The sequence below is a fragment of the Macaca fascicularis genome, chromosome 10 (assembly GCF_037993035.2).
Source record: "Macaca fascicularis isolate 582-1 chromosome 10, T2T-MFA8v1.1".
NCBI classification, from domain to species: domain Eukaryota; kingdom Metazoa; phylum Chordata; class Mammalia; order Primates; family Cercopithecidae; genus Macaca; species Macaca fascicularis.
In genome coordinates, this window is record NC_088384.1 from 33990328 (window position 1) to 34010951 (window position 20624).

Sequence of the window (20624 nt, forward strand, 5' to 3'; positions counted from 1 at the left end):
TCTATTACCCAATGAAATGCAGTATTTCAACTCAGAAAGATAAATAGAACTAATTGGTAGAGACTGTTAACTAAGAACATACAGTATTATTTATACCCAGAAACAAGTAGATCATGTACATATATATGAAGATAAAAATTAAAGGGATAATTGTATAATTTGCATGTCGAGAGCTTTGAAAACCTGTTTACTTGTTAATGCTGTTTTGATGGATTGTGTGACTTAGTTCTCCCAAGCCATCATCCAGGGCTCTGTGCAGGAGTTCAGTGCTCATCAGTTCCGTGACTTGGAAACTGTCTAAGTTTAGAGGCACTTGTATTTGTTAGTAAATAAGGCAAGATGCTATTGTTTCACGGGTTTTAGTGCAGAAGACTAGATAGATAAGCTGCTCCACCCAGCACACTGGTGTTCATTTCATGGTCATCTCATCTGTTGACCGTGGATATACAGCATTTATCTTCAATGACCTTCCTGTACATGTAAAAGCACAGCTGTCTGCATGGCAGCAGTTGGACCCCACAATGTGGATTCTGCCTTCACCCTGAAATGTCTATGATATCCTATCGCCATGGTGATGGGATTAGGGATCTCTTGCCCTTTGCTCTGCCACTGTCTGTGCCAGCCAAGCCACTAGGTCATTGTGGCAGACAGTGGTGCCCTTTGTGTGGAGGGCACTGAGTGTGAGCTGAGGCAGACACAGCACTTTTGACAACTTTATCTGCTTCTTTCAAAACTGGGTCTGAATTTGGATAAAGTGGTTGGTTTTAGGCCAAGAAGGTGTGTAAGCCTCTGAGCCTTATTAAGCTGTGAAATCTAAAGCAGGTCATTTCACTGATAATTAAGCCTCATGAGCACTTATACTGTACACTTTACCTACATCGAATCATTCGGCCGTCACCACAGACATATGGCATGATTGATTTACTATCACCTTTCGCTGGGCAGAAAAAGACAGAGATGAATGTGCCCAAGCTTATCAGCCCCTCAGCAAAAGAGCCGAAATGGGATCCCAAGCATATGGCCCCAGTGCTGCGGCTCTGAACTACCGACCTGCCCTCAGCACTCAGCCGTGGGATCGTGAGTCACTGTGCAAGGGAGTTCCAACATCTGCGTGTATGTGTGGAATGATCTGAGCCTGCAGAGTTCCTACACATTAGCCACATTATAGGGTGGTGTCTGTGGTCACATAGCTCAGGGCAGGTATTAGTACATGAATAGCTTAGCTGTGTCATAGTCTTTACGTGAAAGGCACATAAAAGCCCAAATGCTTTTGAATTGGTTGAGGATTTTGAGTTGGAGGACGACACTTGGGACAACCGGTCACATTCTTTCAGTGCTCGGCCACTGCTCAGCACATATCCCAAAGCCGGTAAATAATGGAAAGACCCTTGATTGATATTTGATGGCATTATGAACTTCAAATGACCCCTATAGAAATGTTAAAAAGGCCGGGCGCGGTGGCTCAAGCCTGTAATCCCAGTACTTTGGGAGGCCGAGGCGGGTGGATCACGAAGTCAGGAGATCGAGACCATCCTGGCTAACATGGTGAAACCCCGTCTCTACTAAAAATACAAAAAAAAACTAGCCGGGCGAGGTGGCGGGCGCCTGTAGTCCCAGCTACTCGGGGGGCTGAGGCAGGAGAATGGCGTAAACCCGGGAGGCGGAGCTTGCAGTGAGCCGAGATCGCGCCACTGCACTCCAGCCTGGGCGACACAGCGAGACTCCATCTCAAAAAAAAAAAAAAAAAAGAAATGTTAAAAAAAACAAAAAAAAAGTCTGTGAGCTACACAACCTGGGGACAAGACAAGTAAGAACACAAACTACCACTAAATAATTAGCCTCCTGTATCACCCTGGTTGCAACTCCCTTGGCAGCTGGTTTGAAGAGCCTCAGCGCTCACCAGGGCCATCTCCCCGCTATGCCCTCTCTCGCTGTGGGTTGCCTGGGCTGAACATAGGCAGCCCCTCACATGATGACTGCTGACACAAGGCAAAGGAAGACTAAATGGAAAATGTAAGGTTATACTGATTATTTTAAAATATAAGTATTTCAGTATTTTCTAATCTTTAATAATTGATTTTTTTAGGGGAGTTTTTTTTTTGTTTTTGTTTTTGTTTTGAGACAGAGTCTTGCGCTGTTGCCCGGGTTGTGCAGTGGCATGATCTCAGCTCACTGTAACCTCCGCCTCCTGTGTTCTAGCAATTCTCCTGCTTCAGCCTCCCGAGTGGCTGGGATTACAGGCATGTGCTACCACGCCCAGCTAAGTTTTTGTGTTTTTAGTAGAGATGGGGTTTCACTCTGTTAGCCAGGATGGTCTCAATCTTCTGACCTCATGATTCACCCAACTTGGCCTCCCTAAGAGCTGGGATTACAGGCATGAGTCACTGCGCCTGGCCCGGCCCAACCCATTTTTGTTTTTGTTTTTTGTTTTGTTTTGTTTTTTGAGATGAAGTCTCTGTCATCCAGGCTGGAGTGCAGTGGCGCGATCTCAGCTCACTGCAACCTCTGCCTCCAGGTTCAAGGGATTCTCCTGCCTCAACCTCCCGAGTAGCTGGGACTACAAGCACATGCCACCTTGCCTGGCTAATTTTTTGTGTTTTCTTTTTTCTTTTTTTTTTAGTAGAGATGGGGTTTCACCATGTTGGTCAGGCCGATCTCGCGTTCCTGACCTCAAATGACCCGCCCTCCTCGACCTCCCAAACTGCTGGGATTACAGGTGTGAGCCACTATGCCTGGCTAATTATTTTCGTAACCAAGACAAGAAATAAATATGATTAATGCTGGTGCATGGTATTAAATTTAGTCTTTAAAAAATTCATGCATAAACAAGGGCAGAACCCTGTACCCTCCAAGATAAATTCAGTAGCAGTGTATATGGGTCTGTGGAGGTTGAAAGGGACTTGGTAGGAGTCAGGAAGGTAGTGGCCATCCTGCTGGGCTTTTAAAGGATCTGAAGAAGTGACAGGATGCTGTGGTTGAATCCTAGCATGTATGTTAGTATTTGTTCATTTGGAGTTTGATTATTTCATGTTGCTTTCATTTGCCACTACCTGGAAAGCCAAGGGCTCTACCCTCATTTCCTTTCTGCTCTTTCTTTGCCTTCCTTGGTCCATAAAGAGGATGGTCCAGGAGAAGCTCATTCCATGCTTGTTAACCAGGCACATCCCTAAGTTCCAGTCCCTGAGTCATTCATGAGTAGCACCACCATGAACTGACAACCATGCTGTGTCCTTCCACATCCCCTAGGTGACTCCTTCGAGCCTTCCAGAAAGTGTGCGAGAAGGAAGCCCTACTCTACTACCACGGTAAAGTAGCCTGTCTTTGCCTAAGATGTAAATGTTGTTTTCTTGGTTCCCTTATTTTTCAGTTGATATCAGCTATGGGAAAATTATCCAGTACATTATAGATGTTAGCTAATATTTCCTTGGGAATGGAGGAGGTGTATCTTACCAACTGACACCTGATTCCAGAGGACATGCAACATTGGCAGTGTCAGATAGTACACTGTGTGTTAAGGGATATTTTCTTCAGGAACAAGCTTTCCACTTTAGATAAGAATTCTGTCATTGTTACCCCAAAATTATCTAGACAGAAACATTCTTCAGGAAAACTCCTGTGCTTTCCTACGGGAACTCTACTCTAGAGTTGGGGCTTTTGACTTGAACATTCTTTCCCATCTTGGTTACCCAGAGTTTCCAAGTGAACAAAAGACCTGTGGGAGCCATCCATAGCATAGCCTGATTCTCAGAGTGTTTTCCTTCTCTAATTACAGGTGACTTCAGGGAGCACATTCAATGGTATGTATTCTGGAATCACTCACTGGTTGTGAGAAAAAGATTCTATAGGAAATGTGGAGCCTAACTGCTGGCTTTTGTCTGGAGAGCCTCCATGATCCAAGACACTTGGTGGGAATGAGGATGGGGGGTATAGTAAAAGAAACTGGTTTTCCAGGTGACAAACTCTTTTTTTTTTTTTTTTCTGAGACGGAGTCTCGCTCTGTCGCCCAGGCTGGAGTGCAGTGGCCGGATCTCAGCTCACTACAAGCTCTGCCTCCCGGGTTCCCGCCATTCTCCTGCCTCAGCCTCCCGAGTAGCTGGGACTACAGGCACCCGCCACCTCGCCCGGCTAGTTTTTTGTATTTTTTAGTAGAGACGGGGTTTCACCGTGTTAGCCAGGATGGTCTTGATCTCCTGACCTTGTGATCCGCCCATCTCGGCCTCCCAAAGTGTTGGGATTACAGGCTTGAGCCACCGCGCCCGGCCAACAAACTCTTTTTATCTATGTATAGTTCCTGGGAACATGTTCACATTAGGTGGCGTTCACATTAGGTCGTGTGGGAGTGAGTGTATTAGTGTGTAGGGGGGGTGGTCTATGTGCAAGTCTGCATGATTTGCTTGTGAATATGTGTCTATGTGTGTTTCCCCTAGGAGAAAAATGTTGTGTTTACCCAGCACAACTCTCAGTGCCATTTTTCTTAATTTAACAAATCAGACCACACACTTTACTTACATTAGTTCAAACCTCCTCATGCCCATATGCTGTGAGCTTGTTTATTGAATCCACATACCAGATGGAGAAACTAAGCCACATAAATAAATGTGCCCTGGCTCACTTGCTATGAAGTGAGGAGCCAAGATGTTTACTCGTACGGTGCTAATGTTGAAGGCCTGAACTACAACCTCTATTTATCAGCCAGTGAAGGGATCACTATTCACCATGCAAGGGAGCTCCAGCACCCTCTATGCCTGGAATTACGCAAGCCTGCAGAGATCCCAAACACCATCCCTCACATAAGAGAGCCTCAGTGATCTCAGAATCCAGGTAGCTATGTAGGCATCTCCCTGCAAGTTTCACATTGTCCTTAATGTGAAACGACATAGAAAGCCCATGTTTCTGATCAAGTCACAGGTTCTAAAACACTAAGGGAGGCACTAAGTAGGACAATATGGTGCCTGTGTGTCACAGCTGGGTGTCTCCTCAAGACATGGCTCAAGTCCAATAAGAATTGGGGAAATGCTTTAGAGTCTTGGACAGAGTTATCACCACAAGCCCTCTGAACTACGTAATTTAGGGATCATGACAATTAAGTACTCAAATTGCCACTTGGTTGTTATCCGGGTATCCGTCATCCTTGTGGCAACTCTCTTGTGAAGCTGGCGAGGAGACCCTCAGTGCTGGAGCTGAGCTTCCCTTCTGGATGGACCCTCCCTGTGTTAGCAGGTGGGTGCAGGCATGGGGGTCAGCATGCTCAGTGGATTTACACACACAGCATTGAAGAGTAAGACTGGGCTTCATTATTTACACATTTTCAATAACTGATGATCTTCATAACATAAAATCAATGATTTACTACATTAGAATACTGTCCCTAGTATTGAATCTTGTCTCTCAATAAAGGATTGCTTAAAGTCACATGAGAGATTCCATTCAACTGATGATACATGGGACAGGCCGTGGCAGCAGTTAAAGCAGTCATTTGAAAAGGCTTTTACTATAAACTTACATCTAAGCCTGAGGTGGGGCATAAAAGAGATGATTAGCTCCCCTCTGCCATGTTCCCATTATGTGCGCGGTGGAGGACAATTACACAGGAAGGTGATGGAGGAAACAGAGCAAAGGATTGCACAGGTCCATTGAACCCATAAGACAATGGTGAGGTTAGTGAGTGAGACTGCTCATTCTAGGTCAAATTTTACCTTGTGCATTCTTTCCATGCTTTCTTCCAGTAGTTCCTTCTCTTTTTTATTAACTCGGTCACGGTTGCTAAAATCCTCACTAAAAGAGGACAAAGCTTTGTAATAACATAAAAGCTTGTAAAGTTGTGATAGCTCAAATTTTACAAAATACTAGGGGCTTTTGCCTGAGACCTGGATGACCTAGTTGTGTAAGAATGGGGGGTTCCTCTGAAGACTACTGGACTTCTGGGAAGAAAGATCTAAGTTGCCTCTCTGTGATATGGAGTTAGTCTTAAAGCCAGGGACATGGTAGTCTCTGAGAGCAAGCAGGGGTCACAGAAGAACACACAGAAATAGGTAATGTGGGTAATACATATGTTTATAGTATCTAGAAGAAAACATCAAGATGTACATTAAAATATATCTAGAGTTTTGACAAAGACAACTAAAATATAAGAATCTTTAAAACTCACAAGGCAAATATCAGGACCATGTGGCTTCATATTATTTCTACCAAACAGTAAAATAAACATAGCACCAATCTTGTGAACACACTTCCAGAGAATACACAGAGTAAACACAGCCTTACTGCCTGATTATTTCCAGAGAATCGTGATTGCACGCCTGCGATTACAGACATTACAGAAAAGGGGAAGGACAGAAACACTTTTCTGAAGGTAGAAGTCAAACCCTGAAAACAAACATTAGCAATCTAGCATCAGACTTTTTCTCAGAAAGGAAGAAAAACAGGATTTTATGGGGGGATTTCACCGGGGTTCATGGGGAGAGAAACAGTGGCTTTCTAAGATCACTGTTAAAGGGTTTGGAGAAGAGAGGGCCATTGGGTTAATGGAAGGGACATTTGGTGACAGAGGAAAACAGAACTTGGGGTGAACATCAGAGAGGGTCCTGTGGCTATGGAGAGGTCTCCCTAAGAAGAGACAGGACTCTGTCCCCTGCCACAGCAAAGTCTAGGGATGGATGTGGAGTGTGTAAATTAGAAACTGAATTTGGCTGTGGAAAGAATGAGCGGAGAAGGCACACCCAGAGCTGGCGCAGCCACTGCCCATTCTTAGCCAGACCTTATTGCAGGCGGCTCTGATCAATAGTGAAGGAGGCAGTGGGGGTTGCAGACTTAATTCATTAAACCACCAAAGCACCAGCCACATGGCCACTTTTCCAGTTAATTCACAGTAGCTTGCATATTCAGGTTTGATCCGTGGAAGGGAAGTTACTGTTTGCAGACCCATCTTTTGACAATCATTTTGCAATGTCAGAAGGTCTGAACAGCCTTAGGAGGCAAGCAGACCCTGGTCCCTCAGTGTAGTCACTGGAGGAGACAGTCACTGAGAGGCAGCTGACAGGGTGAAGGGAGAGGGAAGAAGGCCACAAAGATGACAGCCTTTAAAATAAACTGTCATCTTGGGGAGGTCAAGGATCTGAAAGAGGAAGGAGAATTCTTTATCATTAAGGACCGGTCCTTGTCTCAGGCATCTCCTCCAGAGCATCACCTTTGTCCACCCACACACCTCGGGCTAGGAGGACTGGAGAAAGACAGTGAGGGGGTCTCTTGGGTCTCTGGCAGAGGGCGTGATGTAGAGGTGTCAGTTGTTCAGGAATCTCTGTCTCTAGGGAACCAAATACCTTTCCCATCTCAAATCCTTCACTCATTGGGGTTGGGATTCTGCTCATCACTTATCATCTCTGAATGTCAGCACCCTCAAGTGTAAAATCTCAGCCACAGCCCCTCCTCTGCCCTCCCTGCAGGGCTGATGTTCTCCATAAGCCATAAGGCATCAGGCCCACGGAAAAGCCAAACAGGAAACCATGCGCCACTGCCCCGGAGCCATCCAAGCATCCTCTCCACATTCAGCCACTAAGTGTCCAACTTATTCCTCCTGGCATGTAGTAAACACTTAGAGAACACTACTGAAGTACCAGTCCTCTCTTAAGGTTTTCCTGTATTTAGTGATTTTTTAGCCCTATACTGTGATACTAAGAAGTAGGGCCTAAAAAGTATTGCTAAAATTTCATTATGACAGTGCAGAGGACTGAGGGCAGAGGGACGACATGAGCTTGCCAGGTCCACATGGCTTAGTGGAATTTGAATCCGGGTCCCCACTCTGCACCAGCCCTGCACTTGCAGTCATCCTGCTGTGTTCTCCTCTCCGTGAAGGCACTGCCTACAGTCTGTCTGATAGAGGTGTTGAGTGCTCACTGAATCACTTTGATTTAGCAGGCTCTGCTTGGAAGCCTGTAAAGAACAGGATCATAAATTTAAACTTAAAACGGATTATCACTATTTTCCCTCTAGTCTTCTGTCAGCAAGATGTCAACAGCCCTCTCTATTGTAAACGCATTAACCAGCATCTTCTCTCACAGAGGTTTTAAGAAGATACGCCGTGTCCACCATCCAGCGTCAGAGGCATCATGGCTTCCGGGTAAAGAAGAAGATGTACCCACAAGAAGGTACTGTGGAAGTTCATTAATTAAGCTGATTTAAGAATCGCAATTGTGGGGAGTATTCAGAGTCCCATATGTAAGAGGAAACTATGAAGAGATTAAGCCTTATTTATTTATTTTTATTATTTTTTTTTTTTGAGACGGAGTCTCGCTCTGCCGCCCAGGCTGGAGTGCAGTGGCCGGATCTCAGCTCACTGCAAGCTCCGCCTCCCGGGTTCACGCCATTCTCCTGCCTCAGCCTCCCGAGTAGTTGGGACTACAGGCGCCCGCCACCGCGCCTGGCTAGTTTTTTGTATTTTTTAGTAGAGACGGGGTTTCACCGTGTTAGCCAGGATGGTCTCGATCTCCTGACCTCGTGATCCGCCCGTCTCGGCCTCCCAAAGTGCTGGGATTACAGGCTTGAGCCACCGCGCCCGGCCAAGCCTTATTTTTTAATGTGTCAGAATTCTAATTTGCCTAGTCAGTAAGTATTACTACAACCACAAAAGTAAATATCCACTTAAAAGTCAATTTTCGTTCATGTTTCATGACAGACAATGTTTCAAGCTAATGTCTAGAATTTACCTGGTTGTTAAACATTAGCATAGATCTCCCTGAAAGAGTGGTGCTATATTATTATTTTTCAATTAATATATTTCTTTAGAGAGTTTTAAATTGACATAAAAACTGAGCATATGGCCGGGCATGGTGGGTCACACTTATAATCCCAGCACTTTAGGAGGCCAAGGCGGGCAGACCATCTGAGGCTGGGAGTAGGAGACCAGCCTGGCCAACATGGTGAAACCCCGTCTCTACTAAAAATACAAAAAAAATTAGCTGGGTGTGGTGTCGGGTGCCTGTAGTCCCAGCTACTCAGGAGGTTGAGGCAGGAGAATGACGTAAACCCGGGAGGCCGAGCTTGCAGTGAGCTGAGATCCGGGCACTGCACTCCAGCCTGGGCGACAAGAGTGAAACTCCGTCTCAAAAAAAAAAAAAAAAAAAATTGAGCATATAATAGATGAAGTTCCTATGTTATTCTGTCTCTTCACCCTTACTTCCTAATTTCACCTATTATTAACATCTTACATTACTGTAATACATTTGCTAATAATGAGAAAATATTGACACATTATTATCTGAAGTCTATCATTTGCATAATGTTCTTTCTTTCTGTTATACATATATATGAAGTTTGAAATATTTATAACATTATGTTCATCCTTACGGTCTCATAAAGAATATGTTCACCTCCTAAAAATCCCCTCTTCTCATTAATCTCTGTCCTTTCTCTGCAGAAACCTTGGCAACTATTAATATTCTTACTGTCACTTCAGCTTTGCCTTTTCCAGAATGTCATATAGTTGGAATCATATATTATGTAGTTTTTTCAGATGAATTTAGTTCACTAAATTGATGTATACTTAAGCTTCCTTCCTGTCTTTTTTATGCCTTAATAGCAAAAAATGGCACAATAAATCACCAAATAATATTGCATTAAATGAATTTTTGTCTTTGTATTCACCTGTTGAAGAATTTGGTAGATTTCACGAGAGGAAACCATCTGGGTCTGGTGCTTTCTTTTTCAGAATGCTCTTAATATGAATTCAACTTATTTAATAGAAATAAGTGTATTCAAATTATCTAGGATTCTAGTGTGACTTTGGAAAGATTGTCTTTCAAGGACTTGATACATTGCACTGAGGTTACCAAACTGCGGTCATAGAATTGTTTATAATATTCCTTGATTATCCTTTTAATGCCCAACAGTTCAGTAGAGATGGTTACTCTTTTATTTCTGAAATTGGTCGTTTGTGTTATCTTCTTTTTCTTGGTTAGCCTGCATAGAAGTTCATTCACTGTAGCGAGCATCTCAAAGAACCAGCTTTTGTTTTTATTGATTTTCTGATGATTTCAGTGTTTTAATTTTATTGACTTCCGTGATGTTGTTTATCACTTCTACTTGCCTTACGTTGCTTTCCTTTATTTTCTACAGTTTCCTAATTGAAACATGATATTACTGATTTTAGATCTTGTGATTTTTAATGTATTGCATCCAATGCTATAAATTTCCCTCTAAGGACTGCTTTTGCTACATCTAGAAATCTTGTCAAGTCACATTTTCATTTAATGTAGTTAAAGGGTATTTTTTTTTTTTTTTAAATTATACTTTAAGTTCTAGGGTACATGTGCACAACATGCAGGTTTGTTACATATGTACACATGTGCCATGTTGGTGTGCTGCACCCATTAACTCGTCATTTACATTAGGTATATCTCCTAATGCTATCCCTCCCCCCTACCCCCTCCCCACAATAGGACCCAGTATATGATGTTCCCCTTCCTGTGTCCAAGTGATCTCATTGTTCACTTCCCACCTATGAGTGAGAACATGCAGTATTTGGTTTTCTGTTCTTGCGATAGTTTGCTGAGAATGATGGTTTCCAGCTGCATCCATGTCCCTACAAAGGACATGAACTCATCCTTTTTTATGGCTGCATAGTATTCCATGGTGTATATGTGCCACATTTTCTTAATCCAGTCTGTCACTGATAGACATTTGGGTTGATTCCAAGTCTTTGCTATCGTGAATAGTGCCGCAATAAACATACGTGTGCATGTGTCTTTATACCATCATTACTTTTTTTTTTTTTTTTTTCTGAGACAGAGTCTCGCTCTGTGGCCCAGGCTGGAGTGCAGTGGCCGGATCTCAGCTCACTGCAAGCTCCACCTCCCGGGTTCACGCCATTCTCCTGCCTCAGCCTCCTGAGTAGCTGGGACTACAGGGGCCCACCACCTCGCGGGCTAGTTTTTTGTATTTTTTAGTAGAGACAGTGTTTCACCATGTTAGCCAGGATGATCTCGATCTCCTGACCTCGTGATCCACCCATCTCGGCCTCCCAAAGTGCTGGGATTACAGGCTTGAGCCACCGCGCCCGGCCTATACCATCATGACTTATAATCCTTTGGGTATATACCCAGTAATGAGATGGCTGTGTCAAATGGTATTTCCAGTTCCAGATCCTTGAGGAATCGCCACACTGTCTTCCCCAATGGTTGAACTAGTTTACAGTCCCACCAACAGTGTAAAAGTGTTCCTATTTCTCCACATCCTCTCCAGCACCTGTTGTTTCCTGATTTTTTAATGATTGCCATTCTAACTGGTGTGAGATAGTATCTCATTGTGGTTTTGATTTGTATTTCTCTGATGGCCATTGATGATGAGCATTTTAGTTAAAGGTATTTTTAATTCTCTATTGAGACTTCTTCTTTAACCCATGAGTTATTTAAAGGTGCATTGCTAATTTATAAATATTTGGGGATTTTCTGGTTCTTTTACAGTTGTTGATTTTTTGTTGTCAGGTATGTGTTGCAAAAGCAGTCATCTATCTCATCTTGCCACCTCCCAAGATGGCCCAGGATGTGGGCTCTCCCTGAGTGTATCTTTGGCAATCTGCCAGCCTGATGTGGTTGGCCTCCCTCTTTAGTCTGAGCTTGCCTTCTGCTTAGAAAGGGCCATTCTCAGTTCTGGCAGAGAGTTTTCCCAAAATTGAGAAGGTGACATTTCTACTCCCCAGTGCAGCCTGCACCTCTGACCTGTGGTCAGCAGACAGGACAGAGGCCCTCAGTAGACAGAGTTCAGTGGGGTCTCTGACCAAAGTGCATCTTCAGAGTCTGCACCTACCCCCTGTGACCTCAGGCAGACTCTGTGTCCTAAAGCAGGAGGATCTGTGCCACCATCCTGTGGAAATTTGTGAGGATCACTGTGTTACTCAAGTAAGGTCTTTGGAAAGTGTCGTATTACTACTGTTTGTTAACTGCTTGTTGGTGGCTTGGTTGGGCCACACCCTTTATGAAAACCGGGATCCCTCAGCCGGTGTGGGTGTCTGTGCAGCCTGAGACCCTCATGTGAACAGCCTCATGGCAGCTGTCTTTCCCCTTACCACCGTCAGTGCCTCCTTGTTCCTGGGCACTGCTTTCTCTGATGGGTGCTCCACTGTTTTCCTACACCTCAGTGACTACAGCTGGATGTCTTTTCTGGAATCTAGGCGAGGGGGCATCAATAGCAGCTCTGCTGTGGCACTGCCCTCTTTCTTAGCTTGTCTTGCTCTGTCTCAGGCTCCCTCTAAAGATCCCACCCTTCAGGTTCTTCCACAAGTTTCTTATTGAAATCTGAGCAGAAAAATATGACCAATATGACCAATCTTATACCCACTGAAGATATGAATGAAGAATTAAAACAATTATCCATGGACTCTTCCATATAAATACCTAAAAGTAATTTCTAAAAAAAAAATCAAGGAAGATGTAATAGTTTTCCATAAATTAGAATACCCAGCCAGGCACGGCGGCTCACGCCTGTAATCCTAGCACTTTGGGAGAATGAGGTGGGCAGATCACGAGGTCAGGAGATCGAGACCATCCTGGCTAACATGGTGAAACTCCGTCTCTACTAAAAAATACAAAAAATTAGCAGGGTGTGGTGGCGGGTGCCTGTAGTCCCAGCTACTGGGGAGGCTGAAGCAGGAGAATGGCGTGAACCCGGGAGGTGGAGCTTGCAGTGACCCGAGATTGCGTCACTGCACTCCAGCCTCGGAGACAGAGCGAGACTCTGTCTCAAAAAAAAAAGTTTCCCTCACCCACCTTCTCTCTTGCCCACTGGCAGTTAATCCCCACTCCCATCTCCAGCCCTAAGCAATACTGCTGTGATATTCCAGCTCCATAAATTTCCCGCTTATTTAATAGAAATGGACATATATATATATATTTGGAGCCTGACTTCCTTTAGCACACTATGTTTGAAGTTAATTGATGCTTTAGCACGTGCTGGTAGTGTGTTTTCCTTCAGAGTCTGCTGTGTTTATTCATATAGATAGTGTTTATTCATTTATCAGTTAATGGGCATTTAATTAATTTTGTTTTTTGCTATGATGAGTAATGTAGCTTTGAGCATTCATATATAGTCATGTAATGCATAATGACATTTTGGTCAATATATATATATATTTTTTGAGATCCAGGCTGGAGTGCAGTGGCACAATCTTGGCTCACTGGAACCTCCACCTCCGAGGGTTAAGCAATTCTCGTGCCCCAACCTCCCAAGTAGCTGGGACACCCAACATATGCCAGCACACCTGGATAATTTTTGTATTTTCAGTAGAGACAGGGTTTTGCTGTGTTGGTCAGGCTCGTCTCAAACTCCTAGCCTCAGGTGATCCACCCACCTCTGCCTCCCAAAGTGCTGGGATTATAGGCATGAGCCACCGCACCCAGCCTAAATTTTTTTTTTTTTTTTTGAGATGGAGTCTCGCTCTGTTGCCCAGGCTGGAGTGCAGTGGCACAATCTCAGCTCACTGCAAGCTCCGCCTCCCGGGTTTACGGCATTCTCCTGCCTCAGCCTCCCGAGTAGCTGGGACTACAGGCGCCCGCCACCTCGCCCGGCTAGTTTTTTTGTATTTTTTAGTAGAGATGAGGTTTCACCATGTTAGCCAGGATGGTCTCGATCTCCTGACCTTGTGATCCGCCCGTCTCAGCCTCCCAAAGTGCTGGGATTACAGGCTTAAGCCACCGCGCCCGGCCCCAGCCTAAATTTTTTAAGAAACAAGAGAACTATATTCTAAATTAGCTTTGCCAATTTATATTCCTACAATGATGCATAGCACTAATTTCACTGCACAATGTATGGCAGGCCCCAATATGTAAGAAATGGTGAAAGTAACACATAAAGATTAGTATAAAACAAATAAGATTATCATTGTCGCTATCATCTTTGTCAAATTCTCCAAGCAATCTAAATATGCTTGGCAACATAGCTGAAAAAAGCATTATCCGTTACGTTTATCAGTAACAAAGACATACATTTGAAGGGGAAAAACACTTGTACTGACAACACAAGGTCAGAATTAACATACAAATTCTGCTGGTCACTTTGGAATATTTAATTGCCTGGAGAAGTGTTTTGTAGACAAATGCTCTATGGAGCACCTGAGGTAGGGGGAATCAACAAAACTTGGGTTTCAAAAGTTACCCGGGTTTAGAGCAGGAAACTTGGTTGGAGGACACACACCTTGTGTGAGCGAGGTGCCTCGGTGTGTGTGGACGTGTTGGAGGTACAGTATAATGGTGGCTTCCTCCAGAAAGGGACATTTGGGGTAGATTCGTTCCATTTGAACAACACAGCCTGATGTGGCATGGACATGAATGGAGGTGAAATGGACAGTAGCTGACAGGAGCAGTCCTGACAAGGCCAAGGTGAAAAACCTGGGAACCCCTCCAGGTGCAAAGTCTTCAGTTGAAAAAGGAGGTGGCCCCAGGAAATACTGAGATGGATCAGCAATGCACGGGAGACAGAGTTCTTGGCCCTGCAGAGTGAGTAATGTGGATTCTCAAGTTTTCTCCTCTCTCCATTGATTTCTCTCCCAATGCAGACGACCTTCCATCATACATCTTCAGCAACCTTGAGAGACTGGACGAGCTTCGGCCCAGTCTTGAAAGTAAAGGAAGGCAGCTAGCAAGACTGGCATCTGGGCTTGGCTGTGCATGTTTTCTATTGTGGGGAAATATATATAACAGAATACTTATAATTTGAACCTTTTAACCAAAGTGTGCACACAGTGGCATTCAAAATATTCACAGTGTTGCATAACCAATACCACTATCTACACCCAAAATTTTGATGATTTCTTACAAAACCTTGTCCACAGTAAGCAATACAGCACTTTCCCCCTATTTCCAGCCCACGGTGATTCCTATCCCGCTTTCTCTTGTATGAATTTGATTATTCTAGGCACTTCATACAAGTACAGTTATACACTATATTCCTTTTGTGTCTGGCTTATTTCCATAAGCATAATGTTCTCAATGTCCACCCACGTTGTATCATCTATCAAAATTGTGTTCCTTTTTTACAGATGGATGATGTACCATTGCATGTAGACCACCTTGCTTTTTGTTCATTGATGGTTGAATTATTTTCACCTTTTGGCTCCTGTGAAAAGTGATGCTATAAACATTATACAAATATCTGTTTGATTTCTGTTTTCTATTCTTTGGGGTATATACCTAACAGTAGAGTTCCTGGGCCCAACAGGAGTTCTATATTTAACTTTCTGAGCAGCTGCAGACTGTTTTTCACAGTGGCTGCAACTTTATCCATTTCTATCACTAATGTATCAGGGTTACAATTTCTTTACATCTTTGTCCACACTTATTTTCCTTTAAATCATCCTAATAGGTGTATATTGGTGTCTACTTGTGTTTTTCATTTGCATTTCCCTAATGACTAATGATGCTGAGCAGCTTTTCCTGTGCTACTATCAGTGGGTGTATCTTCTTTAGGGAAATATATGTTCAAGTCTTTTGCCCATTTTAAAAAAGTTGTCTGATTTTTATTTAGTTTGTTGTTGTATATTTTTGAATATATTTTATATATATTTAAAATATATTTTAAATTTTAGTCTCTTACAAGGTAAATGATTTACAAATATTTCACCCTTTGTATAGAACTTTAGATTCACAAACTTCATTAATTTTTATAAAATCCTCAGCAATTGACCCCAAACAGATAAGACAGAAGCACTATTTTAGGAATAGTTGAAAGTATTATCACCCCAAAACATAGTCATAATCAAATCCTGCAAGCTACACGTAAGGCACAATGACAAATAAGGCAGCAAAGGGCCATCTGGTGATTAGTCCACCACACTTGTTGCAACTGTTTGTGCTGCAGTTTAAACATATCAGCATTCAACCCACGTCTCCTCTCTTGAAGTAAACTGTCCTATGTTGGCTGGCCTGAACAAGCATAGATAGTCTCCAGCCTCAATTAATATGCATGCATGACAAAGAAAAGGAGGTCTGGATGAAAAAATATTGTATGATTAATAATTATGCTTTAATTAATTTTAAAGGATATAATTTCAGTGTTTGTAATTCTCCCGTCGGCAGTTATAACAAAGGATTAGTGAATAAATACAGTAGACTGTTTTGCCTAGAATTGAATCCAATCTGTCTATTAAGCTTTGCTTTTATTCAAGTGCAAAATGCTAAAACACATAATAACTGCAGTGACAGCCACTGTGGATCCTCAGAGGATTCCACAAAAATGGTCTTGGTACATAAATCCTACAAGCTAATATTGTTTTACGGGGTTTAGAAAACCATTCAAACCTCACAGTGTGAGCAGTGGGACTCTCATCAAACTATAGCGTGTGCTTCAGTACCATTTGTAGACTGACTCATTCCCATTGCCTTAAGTTGCCATCAGCAAAATGCCAGGGACTCCATTTCTTGCTCCTCGGCTCCTCGTTCTTGCCTGTCTTTCCACAAGGGAAGATTTTTAGCAGGAGCTCAAGCTGTGCTTTTAATGAAACACATCCCCACACACTGTCCTGTTGTCCACATTAAGCAGAGCTCCCTGAATAACTCATGAACAAAAGCATCTATGACTAACCATTGCTCTGTGTCCTCCTAGCCTCTGAGGAGTCCCCAGCTCACAAGAAGGGAGGAGATGGAGAGAGGCCGGTCGACACAAGGGTAAGGTTGCCTTGCATTCCCTGAAATAGAAATGTTCCTTTCTTGGTGTCTTTCTTTTTCAACTGACTTTACACGTGAAAAAATGACAATGTACATTACAGGTATTAAATGCAGTTTTCTGAGGGGGTGGAAGAAGTGATTCTTAGCAACTGATACGTAATCCAAAATGGCATATACCTGTGACAGCTTCAGGTTGTAGACTGTATCCTTGGGGCCCTTGTCCTTGGAAGCAAAGTCTTCTCCTTGGATTCAGTATTTTGCACTTGCCAACCTACGTGGATCTGAGAGATCCACCACCCAGAAGCTGATGTCTTTTCCAGTGTGTATCCTACCCTTGTTTGGGGGGGCTTGAAGTTGACTACACTTTCTGATCAAGTTTTCAATATTCACTGAGAGAAACAGCCTTGTGCAAACAATCCACAACACGACGTACCCTTCATAAAGCTTTGTTTCTGTATTGCAGGTGGTGCAGGCGGCCCCTCTGGGGTGTGACTCTAGTAAGTATTCTGGAACTATTTGCCAAAAAAAAATCTGGATGCCAAGAAACGTGTGGCATCCTTGCAGGTTTCAATGTGAAGAGCCACCCTGATCCTGGGATTGGGATAGGAATAAGCACAGTGGAAGTGTTTTTTAAAAATCTGAATTCCCCAGGGAAATATTATGGCCAATTTTTGAGGAAGCAGCTGTGCTCCCTTTTGGTTAGTGCTGAGTTGGGTGCTTGAGGATTCGTGGTGTCTCATGTGAGGCTGCATCACGTGGTGTGAGTGTGTGCGTTTCTGTACAGATGAGGCTGTGTGTTTCCTCAGGAAAGATTTCCCATTTATACAACCCAATCGCAGGTGTCCACTTCTAAAAATAAAATCCATCCCCCGCCCACTCTTTCTGTGCAGTGGCTCCTCCACCCTCACCAGAGCCATCCCTGGGTCTGGCTTATTATCCCCACTGCTCAGGTGGAGATCCTGAAGGGCCAAGGGGGTGGCCCCAGCTCCCAAGTTCCTGAATGAAAAATTGAAAACATGAACCCAGGACCGTGGGCCTGTGCTGACGCTGACATGCACTTAGTCATGGGGTGTTCGCCACCACGCAGGGAGTCCAGCATTCATGTATAAGCCCTAAAGCACCGAGCCCAGAAGGCCCCAGACACTGCCCATCATCATAAAGTGACCTCCATGGTCACACAACCCAGGGCAGTTCTAGGCACATCTCCCCATGGGCCGGCGTAGTCATCAGTGTGTCAAAAGCACAGAGATCCCCCAGGGTTTGGGTCAGCTCACAGAGCCTGTTTTTGTTGCTGTTGCAGTTGTTGTTGTTGTTTTTAACTTTTAAGTTCAGGGTTACATGTGCAGGATGTGCAGGTTTCCTACATATGTAAATGTGTGTCATGAGAGTTTGTTATACAGATTATTTCATCACCCATATATTAAGCCTAATATCAGTTATTTTTCCTGATCCTCCCGCTCCTCCCACCTCCCACCCTCCAGTAGGCCCCACACTCCCAGATTCTAAGAGGAGTAAGGGACCATGCAGGCCAGTGCGGCCCACTTCAGTTGTGAAGTTAATTTGCTCAGCAACTTAACAAAGCCTATAAGGATGGGTGATGTATTTTAGTAGATTTAGTAATACTATCTTCCCAAGCCCTAAAATGCTCAAATCCTGCCAGCTGAAAATGGTGAGGAGGGACAGATGGGAACTCTGTGCAGCACTTGGTTATTAGCCTGGCTTCCGTCCCCTCGTGGCAACTCTCTTATGCATGTGGGTAAAAGACCCTCAGCCTCAAGCCAAGCCGCCTCCATGAGGAGCCATCTCACTATTGACTGGCTAGTGCAGTGTATGGCCACCAGCCCAACTGAAACAAAATGTGGCTTTAAAACAGGTGTAAATCTCATACAACAGGCAAATGCAGAAGCAGCATGTCTTGCAAGTTGTAAAGAAGACAGTCGCAGTGTCGCTGGACTTCAACCTGGGTAGAAGACATGAGGGAACTCTGTCACTGAATCACGGCAGAGTTCAAGGCCACTTGTAGACTATTTCGTGTTACAGAAGGTGGCCTTTAGCTACTAAGCACTTTGCCTCTGTTTCTCATTTCTTTCCTGTTCATCTTCTTGGTCATCCTTCTTCCACAAGAGAAAAGAGCCCGAGCAAAAGCCAGTTTCAATATTAATCTGACTGAAGTTTTGTGCAGTTTATTATCATCCAGGTAATCAGCTGCAACCCGGTCTGCCTAACAGCCCCCGTATCCCTGCTGTGTGTTTTCATTTAATAAATATTTTGTTCTACTTACTATGTGCTAGATTTTCTGGAGACCACAAAGTAAATGAGATAGAATCTTTATGTTGACAGCTACGTTGGATTTAACATAACTGACAAAAATTAAAATTTCTGATTTCTTGTAAAAATATTTTGTACGTGTGAATGCATACTGAATGTAAAGTGGTTAACAAAAAATCACACTTGCACTCATGGAAGGCTTTTCATGAATTTGTCAATTTCTTTTTTTTATATATATTTCCCCGCTTCACTGGATAATGCATATCTGAACCTGGAAACTGATTCCCACTGCAGAAAGTGTTCTGAGCCACATCCCTTAGCTTCACTGGTGCAGGACCACCCGGGAGGGTGGCCCAGCATCAGCTTGGCCCATGCTGTGATCAGCCACCTCCATGCACCACACCAAGCAAGCTCCCTGGGTGATTCACAGTCTCCACCACCAGGGCACTGACCTTTATTCTGTGTTCTCCTAGCTCCCCATGCGCTGTACACGACATCGCTAATGAGGACGCTGTACACGACATCGCTAATGAGGACACTGTACATGACATCGCTAATGAGGACACTGTATATGACATCGCTAATGAGGACACTGTATACGACATCGCTAATAAGGACGTTGTATATGACATCGCTAATGAGGACGCTGTATATGATGTCACTAATGAGGACACTGTATACTACATCGCTAAAGAGGATGCTGTACAAGACATCGCTAATGAGGACACTGTATACGATGTCGTTAATGAGGACGCTGTATATGACATCGCTAAAGAGGACACTGTACAAGACATAGCTAATGAGGACGCTGTATACAACATCACTAATGAGGATGCTGTACAAGACATCGCTAATGAGGACACTCTATATGACATTGCTAATGAGGACATTGTATATGACATTGCTAATAAGGATGCTGTACAAGACATCACTAATGAGGACACTGTATATGACATCGCTAATGAGGACGCTGTATACAACATCGTTAATGAGGACGCTGTACAAGACATCGCTAATGAGGACACTGTATACGACATTGCTAATGAGGATGCTGTATATGACATCGCTAATGAGGACGCTGTATATGGCATCGCTAATGAGGACACTGTATATGACATCGCTAATGAGGACGCTGTACAAGACATCACTAATGAGGACACTGTACGACATCACTAATGAGGACATTGTATACGACATCGCTAATGAGGACGCTGTATATGACATCGCTAATGACACTGTACACGACATTGCTAATGAGGATGCTGTATATGACATCGCTAATGAGGACACTGTATACGACATTGCTAATGAGGACGTTGTATATGACATCACTAATGAGGACACTGTATAAGACATCACTAATGAGAATGCTGTATGCAATATCGCTAATGAGGACACTGTATATGACATCACTAATGAGGACATTGTATATGACATTGCTAATGAAGATGCTGTATATGACATCGCTAATGACACTGTACACGACATCGCTAATGAGGACGCTGTATATGACATCACTAATGAGGACACTGTATAAGACATCACTAATGAGAATGCTGTATGCAATATCGCTAATGAGGACACTGTATATGACATCACTAATATGGACGCTGTATATGACATCGCTAATGAGGATGCTGTACAAGACATCACTAATGAGGACACTGTATACGACATCGCTAATGAGGACGCTGTATATGAGGTCGC

At 43.6% G+C, this 20624-nt stretch overlaps 1 protein-coding gene across 1 annotated transcript; it reads left to right on the top strand.

Annotated features, from left to right (window-relative positions):
• The first annotated feature begins 1001 nt into the window (after window positions 1-1001).
• On the top strand, window positions 1002-20268 carry LOC102133376 (uncharacterized). Its single transcript, XM_065521786.1, is given in 8 exon segments — window positions 1002-1077; window positions 8058-8144; window positions 14543-14608; window positions 16588-16649; window positions 17113-17146; window positions 18774-18846; window positions 19391-19898; window positions 19900-20268. Coding segments are annotated over 8 exon segments (1275 nt in total).
• Window positions 20269-20624: the final 356 nt, after the last annotated feature.